The sequence below is a fragment of the Pezoporus wallicus genome, unplaced genomic scaffold (assembly GCF_028554395.1).
Source record: "Pezoporus wallicus isolate ANWC-B61680 ecotype Strahan unplaced genomic scaffold, APGP_CSIRO_Pwel_v1 contig_2871, whole genome shotgun sequence".
Classification (NCBI taxonomy): Eukaryota; Metazoa; Chordata; class Aves; order Psittaciformes; family Psittacidae; genus Pezoporus; species Pezoporus wallicus.
In genome coordinates, this window is record NW_026640775.1 from 1,196,974 (window position 1) to 1,206,150 (window position 9,177).

General features: G+C 44.9%; 1 protein-coding gene across 27 annotated transcripts in view; it reads left to right on the forward strand.

Annotated features, from left to right (window-relative positions):
- RBFOX2 (RNA binding fox-1 homolog 2) overlaps nt 1-8,656 on the forward strand; it is a 166,499-nt gene extending 157,843 nt beyond the window's left edge. For 12 of the 27 annotated variants that reach the window (XM_057420626.1, XM_057420632.1, XM_057420628.1 and 9 more), the window contains 4 exons: nt 3,920-3,996; nt 6,312-6,400; nt 7,352-7,424; nt 8,501-8,656. In XM_057420626.1, coding sequence (XP_057276609.1) covers nt 3,920-3,996; nt 6,312-6,400; nt 7,352-7,424; nt 8,501-8,555 — 294 coding nt within the window. In that variant the 3' untranslated portion in view covers nt 8,556-8,656. Of the gene's footprint in view, nt 1-1,599; nt 1,643-3,919; nt 3,997-6,311; nt 6,401-7,351; nt 7,425-8,500 lie in introns of those variants that run through there. The other 15 variants (XM_057420646.1, XM_057420631.1, XM_057420636.1 and 12 more) reach the window with 9 other exon arrangements.
- Nucleotides 8,657-9,177: the final 521 nt, after the last annotated feature.

Consider the following 9,177-nt stretch of genomic DNA (forward strand, 5'->3'; position numbering starts at 1 on the left):
TAACTCTTTGGAGCTGGGGGCAGTTCTGTAGCAGGTAGTGGCACAGTTGTCAGCATGGATTTCACATCCCTAGTCCTTTGAAGGTGCTACTTCTGACATTCATAGAGAGGACCCTGGGGTTAGACTCAAGATAATGGATGGAATTAGCTCTTGGATTTTGTTGGCTTATATGGAGGGTCAGGTCTTGTAAAGTGCTTTTCCCAACACAGTTACAGCAGTTGGAAGACATGCGCTCTGAGCATAGCAATACTGGGTCCATTTCTTCATTCTTACATATACTGTCATGTGTGCAGTCCTTTAAAAATTGATCTGCCCAGTCAAGTGTTCCTTTATAAAACTGTGTCAAGGACTACAGAGTGTTCTGGGTTTTCCCATTTCACTGCTAAAACACCAGCTTTACAGACCACTGACTTTGCTACAGCAAGTAAGCAAGCAAATGAGCAATGCTTAGTGCCTCTTCTTTCAGAGTATGGCATATAAGAGGCTGTCACGTTGAAAGGGAGGACTGGCCAGGCTTGTTTCCTATTTCTTTTGAGAAAGCTCCTTCAGAGCTTCCATGGCAGATGAGGAGAGGCTTATTTAACATGTTTTAAGGACAGAGACTTCATTAATGAAGACTCCCGGTAACCACTTGGTGCTGCAGTACAGTAGCATCACATAACACGAAACCAAGCTCCCAAGTCCAGTTGGAACCATTAGGTTGACATCTGACAGCTTTGATGTATTGACTCTGGTCTCACTGCCAGAAAGCAGGATGATAGCAAAGGGGACTCATCAAGGTAGATGGTGGTGTTTTTCCTTATGTTATTGGTGCCCAGAGCTCACTGATGAAGCTGAGGAAAAAGTTGCCATAATCCAGACATGAATTTACCCTTCCAAACAATTTGCTTGGCACGGGTAGAAAGATGACAGCATTGCTGTGCCACACTGACTTGTCATGCTTCTCACTGCAGTGCTTCTGCCCCTTTAGTTGCTCTGAAAGGCTTGTCCAGATTGTGGAAGGGATGGCAGAGGGTACTTCAGTTAGGACTCCAGGGGCGGTAAAGTAAAATTGAGGTTCCCTCAGGTCTTTTGAGTCTGTAGGGTTGTGTCAAGGAAGGGCGGAAAGGAGCTGAGCTGACAGGGAGAGGTTAATGGTAGATAAGGTGAAGGGAAGTGTCCCAAGTTTGGGCTGCTTTTCTGCATACGTGTTGTGCACAGATTTCTCGTTTTCCTCCTCCTCCTCTTCCTCACTCCTTTTTCTTTCCTGGGGCAACCATCCTGCTAGCCATTTCTTCTGTTGAAGAAGGCATTCCATCTGTTGTTGGATGCATCTCACTCTGGCAAGACACCTGAATGCATAAAACAACCTGCCCCAGGATGCAGAGGGCTTCATTTCGGCTCATAAGAAAAGTTACTTCTTCTACAATGGGGTCAATCTGGGCGGCGGGGGGGAAACCCAAACAAACCCACCTGTGCGACGACTGCTCTTGCCTGTGAAAAGCGTGCTTGCATCCACTGGAAAGAAAAGGCTGGTGAGCCCCGCTGCGGGCTGTTTGTATGATTGTTTCTTTCCACAGCTGTGTTTTTTTGAACTGCTCTTCCTGTGTTCTGTTATAGAATAGTCTTACAGGAACCAATCATTAGCGCTAAAATACCTCAGGTAGGAGTGCCAGTGTGACCTGCCAACCGATCAGATTGTGGATTGCAGTGGAAAAAACTGAATTATACTAACCATTCCAGCACCACATTAGAGATGGGAACAGAGGCTTTTTATAGGGCAGCGCAGACTCACGTGTGAGCCAAGCCCCCGCTGTAGCAGGGCGGCGTGTGTCCAGATTTCACACCAAGTGGCATTTCATTCAAAAAAACAAAAAAAGTAAATTCAGTGGAAGGGTTAACAAGGTCATGCTTGTCCCATTACCATGTAGAAGCACCTGCTGCAGTGGACACCGTTGTCCTGTCACCTCTTTTAATTCATTCATGCTCATTCCTGGTGCACATATGCCACCCTTCTAATACAGAAATACTGGAAACGGTTCTAGCCCTTTCTGCTTCTTCACTTCTATTATAGGGCATTTGAGATACAACATCAAAAAGATCTGAAAATTGGGCTCACTGCCTAAACCTGGCAGGTGGTCAGATGTATGTAATTGGTACTCATTTCTCCAGGGATATGAGAATGATTGTGTCTTAGTGCATAAAGGCTCTTTGGAGTAAAGAAGGCCAGCAACACACTTCGTGCACCCATCTAAGGCAGCAAGGGAAAAAGAAAAGGGAAGCTTATACCATAGGGTACACCAATATAGTAAGATGTAGTTTTGGATTTCATCATGTTCTCGTTGGATTGATCACCTAATATGGACCTGAAGAGTGGAAGAGAAGATGGGTTTACTTTGAGCTTAACCTTATAGTCTTAAAAGTGCCCATTTATTTCCATTAACATGCTCAGTAATTGGAATGCTGCTTTAGTTGGGATTGCAGCTTCCTGTATGTGTTGTTTTGCAGTGTTTGTGTTGTTTCAGAGAATATATGACAAGATTGAGACAGCTATCATCTAATGGTAAAGAAGGAATTTAAAAAACGTTTTCTCACTTTGCTGATGAGCCAAGGACGATAACATCACAAGAGTCATAGTAAATTTGGGCTTTAGTGGATATGTGAGCAAGTACCATTTTTTGACACTTGAGATCTACAGGCTCAAGTGCTACACACGGACATGAGGAAAGGGGTTTAGCAGGCAGGTTATCCAGAGAAAGAGAACTTGAGTTAAGATAAGCAACATTAGGGTTGTGTTTGACTTTCTTATGTCCTCCCCAGGCAATCCAAAAGACTGTACCGGAAAGGACTGATCTCGATTTAGAAAGTCCTTTTGGTTGTTACTTACTGCCCAGTAAAAATGCATATGCTGTTTCCTTAGTTCCCCTATTTCCTTGTCAAGGCAGTGATTAAACTATCCCTTTGATAGGAGTGTCTCTGACATAACATCTTCAGGAGAAGCTCAGCCACACTTACTTCTTTTAAGATTAGGCTGAAGATTTCAAAAACTGAACCTAGACAGGTAAACCTGTCCCCATGGAATCACTTCACTTAAATAGATGGAGTGGGAGTTTGCATGGCTGTGCTGGGTTTCAGGGACCATGCCACTTAATGGTGTCTTCTGTTGCAGTTGGGTTGTAGCACTGGAGAAGTGTGGTGCAGCTAGCAAAGAACTTTGAAAAATGTTCTTCTTTTGTTGGGAAACACATGTTTGCTGAAGATGTTCAGTTTATGTTTAATAGAGTACCCAAAGTGAGTGGCATCAGAAATCATTGGAGGTGGTAGGTAGGTGAGGTTACAGATGAGCTCTGCATACCAGTTAGAGTTGTGTGTGAACAGGAATAACAGGAGAAAATAACTGGTGCACTGGGCAAGGCTTTAGACATATTGGTGGAATTATAGGTGGGTCCTGGGTTATGGAGAATGGGAGCATCAGCTGGGTAAGGCAACCAGCCCAGTGACTCCTTTGCTGTATACTGGTTCCAGAGCTCGGTGGAAGGGTTTACGAAATAACAAGTTACAGTCGCAACTTTCCTCCTCCCTCCTTCAGCCTGTTTTGGTGTATTTGGACCTGCTGGTCATGCTAAATACATCCGCGTGCCAGAAATCCCCCAGCTGTCCACGCTCATTGCTCCTATGACAGGAACGTACCATGGCCATTATAATCCCCATTTTTGGTTTATTTGAAGTACACACAAGTAGAATTTGCAGACCACTTTGAACGGAGCAGGTCTGCCCATGCGTGTGTACCTCTACCCTGTGATTTTAATTTACTTTGGTTTTGAATTAACAGTAGCTTCAGTTTTGCATCAGTGCATGGTTTAAAAGCAATACACATGTCAGCTATTCCTTAACTTCATTTCTCCAATGAATTATTTCTCCTGTTTTTTTTGTTGTGCAGTTGACTGAAGAAATGTTAACATCCCGCTCTAAATCTCTCAGTGGAGTCTCTGTTCCCTTCTCTGATATAACAGATGGGTTATTGCTTGTTATAATTATTAACATTGTGGTGTGGGACAGGGCTAGGGTGGGAGCCATTCTGGGGGGTGAGGGTGGGAGGCTTCGGGAGTCGTTAAGGTTGGAATGTTAACTCCAGTGGTGACTGACTGTTTCCGTAATAGCAGGTTGTTGTGGCTGCACGCTCTAGTACTTGAGGCTGTGTACTTCACTGAGCTTGTGGTAGAGCCTAGGGCGAACTGCTGTCCCAAGAGAATGCTGGGATGGATAGAACTAGCCAATATGAGTCTGAACGTGGTGACTTTGCTGGTTGTTCTAGCTCCAGATGTCAGCATGCTTAGTTTTTAATTTTGATTAATAAATGTTACGCCATTCCCCCTCCCACACCTGATTCCAACCCTTCTTTTCTTTTTCTTCTTTTCTTTTTGTTTTGGTTTGGTTTGATTTCGTTTTCCTTTATGAGAGACATGAGTTAAAAGAGAATTACATGATAACCCTTTTTGATTTCAAGCTGCATCTTGCTCTCATGTTCAGAGTATGGGCCAGGCACATTTGAAACGGCTTCTGATCCGGAATGTGGCTGGCAACTGTGGGGCAGGGTGGGAATCCGGGTGCACACTGAATCCCAGCCACCCTGCAGGCGGGTAGCGCCAGGTAGAATTGCCTGGTACATCATGCCCAAGTGACAGCAGACCCCATCAGGAGCTCAGGGAGCTGCTAAGCTTCAAGGATTACCACAGTGACATCAGTATGAAATTGTGTCTTGACTTGGTGAGGTTGATGAAGGTTTGATCTGGATTAAGGCTGCACCTCAATTCCTCTCATCTCCGTCATGTTTTGGAGGTGGCAGTAATGGTGGTGCAGTAATAGCACACCTGTACCAAGCTAAACTTCCGCAAACCAATACTCTGAAATGCAGGATTGAAACAGCAGGATGAGATTAAAAGGGCAATATGACATCTCTTTCGGGCAACATGGTGATGTTTCAGAGGTGTAGATTTGTGTAGCTCTTTTCTTCTGTTAACTACAAGATCGAAAAGGCTATAAGTCACAATCCTCTGGCACAGGAAAGGCTGCCCAGCCATATTTTGGATAGCATGTTAGTCTTCGTGGGGCCAACACAGGACCCACAAAAGCAACCAAAATTAAATTAAAATCATTACTTCTAATTTCAAAGCTCTCTAGCCCAAAACTGAGCACTGCTGAACAAACGCATTGTCCTGTAATAGACCTGATCTTGCACTCTTAGTTACTTATATGCGAAAGGTCTGTAGGGAAAAAGTGGTAGAGGCATGTTGAGCTGATTCTGGATGTGAAGAGCGTAAGTCTGCCTTCTGGTCCTTCGGACTCTGAAATGTCAATTGGAGAAAAAAAAGCCAGAAGCAATCTGGAATTTTCTGTTGTTATTTATGGCTCATTGTATTTCTAGCAAATCAGAGCCACGGTTCATTTACCATCCCCGTCGTATCCTTCCCCGTCGTCGTCGTCCGTGTCCCCCCCCCTCCCCTTAACAAAAACGTGCTTAGAAGTGCACAGTGAGGAAAAATCTAACCTGGGCTTCAGAGCCCTCTTTGCCACTTTGCTATCTGCCATGCAGCCTTTGCCCCTGTTAGTGGCATTTTGAAGACCTTTACAGGTGTGTAGCATGGGTTTCTCCCCATGCAGCAGCAATACAGACTGTTCTGGCATAATTTCCCCTGACCTGTTTCCTCCTTACATGGAGGGAGGGTAGAATGGTCTGGTTGGTATCACTGTCAGTTTGCTTGTTGCCAGCCCTGAGACTGTCTTCTCTGTCTTTTCCTGATTGCTTTTTGGTTTCTGTGCCTTTGATACTTTCACGCATCTGGACCAAATGAACTTCTGGCCTTTTGTGTTTCTGAGGCTTAAGAAAGGAGATAGAAGGAAAAGAACAGGAAATTCTCTGAATGGTCTCCTTCTAAAATACACATTCACAGAAAGTACCTGCCTCTGGTTTCACCAGCATAAGAGGAAGGGGACATAAAAAATGATGTTGCATGCAAGATTTCAGCTCTCTTCTGGTTTTCAGTTCCTCCATGCCAAATTTAATTTCCTGCAGGGATATAACCATGCTTGGACTTGCTTTTAGTTTATTCCTTCTGCTAAATGGGGTAATAGAAGAGTTTCCCCAGTCCTTCTGAGGAAAGGAACATACATGAGTTAATGGGTGATGCTTGCGATAGGCTTGACATGGGAGCTGATGCAGTTTGAAACACTTCCTCTCCTTGTGATGTGTGTGACTTTTTATTTCATTTTATTTTTTACGCTCTGTGTGGGTGGACAGGTATCTGTAAAGTCAGTTCTCTTCTCTCCTGCAGGGTGGATACGCAGCCTACAGATATGCACAGCCTGCTACTGCAACAGCAGCCACAGCCGCTGCAGCCGCTGCAGCAGCTTACAGCGATGGGTATGTAAGGGGGAGGTGTCCACGGGGAATAGCTTGCTGTGCTCAGGGAATCAAGGAGCATTGATCCATTACAGCACTTCCACTTCTTTCCCTGTTTCTTTGTCTTACTTGCACTCGCACACATGCATGCACAACCCAACATGAAAGACTTGAATGCACGGTTTGTCTCTCTGCTCCCGGGTAGTATTGCCCTCCGGTGTATGTGAGCTGGCACAAATCCTGGCCTCTTCCCTATCCTTATGATTCTCTGCACAAAGGAGGCAGTGTGGTTGTAGCCTCAGAGTCAAAAGATCTGGCTTGCCTTGCCAGCTCCTTGCTCTGTGACTCTGGGCAGGTTGTTTAAATCACTGGGTGCATTTCTCTCCCAATCTGTGAAGTAATATTCAGCTGATTCAGGATGCTGTAACGTGCTGCTCTGTATAGATACAAAGGATTATCACCAGCAGAGTGCTTGCCTTAAGATTTTGTATCTCCTGTGCAGCGAGGCCATGTTTTAATCCTACCACATGTGAGACCATTAAAGTTTGTACTCCCTTCTCATTCTGGAGAACCCCTCACTGCTTTCCATTTAGCAGCTGTTTCCATGCCAGTAGTGCTAGCACCAGCAGTCCCTCTCCTCCCAAATTGCATCACGCGGTAAGGGATGCACTGGCTGTCATTTCAAAAGTGCTGACCTCTTTCCTACAGGTGGAGCTCATGGCTTCTGCCACATTCCTCCTTGCAGGCTGTTCTCTGGCCCATCTCATACGATGCATGGCAGCATGCCCATAGGATCTCTTCGAAGAGGGGCTGCCTGCATGTGTGTGCATGTATGCATACATGTGTGTAGAAGGGCATGCAGCTTCCTCCATTGCCTGTGGTCAGACAGCTGGTTTCTCTGCCCCCCTGAAGTGACTTTTTTCTCTCTCTTTTTTTCTTTTTATTTTATATATCTTTTCTCCCTCTCTTCAGTTATGGCAGGGTGTACACAGCAGATCCGTACCATGCCCTTGCCCCTGCCGCTAGCTACGGAGTTGGCGCTGTGGTAAGTGGTATTTTGTTTCTTGTGCTGTTTCTCATTTCCAGCTTGGGCTATCAGATAATAAAACTTCACCCAGAAAAACCTTTTTGTTGGTGGAGGAGGTCCTTAGTTGTTCCTCATTCATATGTTTTTGTGTGTGCACTAGGAAAGGAGCCAGGTTGTAGGAGACCAGTTATTACTTGGTCTTGCATGTCACCTACTGCCAAGAAGACCAGAAATACCAGGAGCCAGAATATTGTTAATGAATCAGTAGAAACTTGTCAAGGTGATAATATAGAACAAAAATGAGCAATAGTTAGAGATTCAAGACACCATTTTCTTAAAGGGTCGTGTTGCTGTTGAGGTATCAGTTCTAGGAAGCAAGGGAGTGAGTTGTTCTCATGACATTTTGCAGCAAAGCTGCTCCACTTGGTTCCCTCTTCCTCTAGTGGAGGGATGCGGTGTCCTGCCTGCCAGCAGTGTAACTCACAAAGAGGGGAGCGAGGTATGCTGGCATTGGAGGGGAGTGGAGGAGCTTGCTGAAAACACATGCCTGCCCATCTGCTAGCCATTGCAGTATCTGTGGTGTAGCAAAGGCTGGAATACAAATGTGTTCAGAGAAAAAGACATCTAAATATAGATAGCTGCAGTGTAGCACCTCCGTTAGAGCATCAGCTCATCATGTAGATTCTCTTCAGGGTCAGTGAAAGGAAAGCAGGTACTTCTAGGATACCAGTCATCATGTCTATTTTAGACTTTAAGGTGAGGTGAAGCATCCTAGAAGTCCTGATCTGTGCTGTCTACAAAGACAGCTTGGACAGCTGTCTCAGGGATAAGGACTCGTGAGTCCCCTCTCTGGTACTGAACTCGCTTTGACCAAGACTTGCCAAACTTCACCTCCAGCTGGCTGGCCACGAGCATGTCCTCCTGAGCCACGTCTTTGGTTTTGCAGGCAAGGTTCTCATCTCTTGCTTCTTAGAGGTGCTGATGGTGGCGGGTCAGTGCCTGGACGCATCCATTAGTCCTTCGGGTGCTGTCCTGAGTATTTCTTCCCAGTTCTCCTCCTAATAACCTCTTCTTCTCTCACTTAATTTCTACAGGCGAGTTTATACCGAGGTGGCTACAGCCGATTTGCCCCCTACTGAAGTGACGTGAGCCCCCTGCAAGTGGGACAGCCCCCCCAGTTCATGAGGCCTGGCTATTGCAATATTTACTAGTAGAGGAACTCTATAGCAAGATGAGGAGGAAAAACAAAAACAAGACAAAAAAAAAAACAACAAAGGAGAAAATACTTTTTTATACCTCACTATGTTCTTTGAATATGTATTTTTTTTTCCTTTAAATTTCTGCCTTTAATTCTTTTGTTCCAAAGATTGTGCTTCTTTTTTTTTTTTTTTTCTGTTTTTGTTTTTTGGGTTTTTTTTAACTGTGGTAAAAATAATGCATTTCCGTGTCTGTATGTTGGTGCATAGATTATCCTACCAATCACGGAAAAGGCAATTAGTGATAAGGAAAGCTGTTAGAAACTGATATCATGCAATTAATGAGGAACACGCAGACAGAGTTACTTCCCTGGGTCTGGTGCTTGGTGCCTGTGAGACAGGAGGACGTGAGAGAGAAGTCTCCACCTGCCGTGTTTCTGGTCTGCAGAAGGAAGCACTCTGTGGCTGTGGCTGGGACCTAAGTGCTGGTGGGAAATAGTCATTTACATTTGGAAATATGGGGGAAATGCAGAGACTTTTCTCATTTTTATCACCATCTGACACGCACAGGTTTG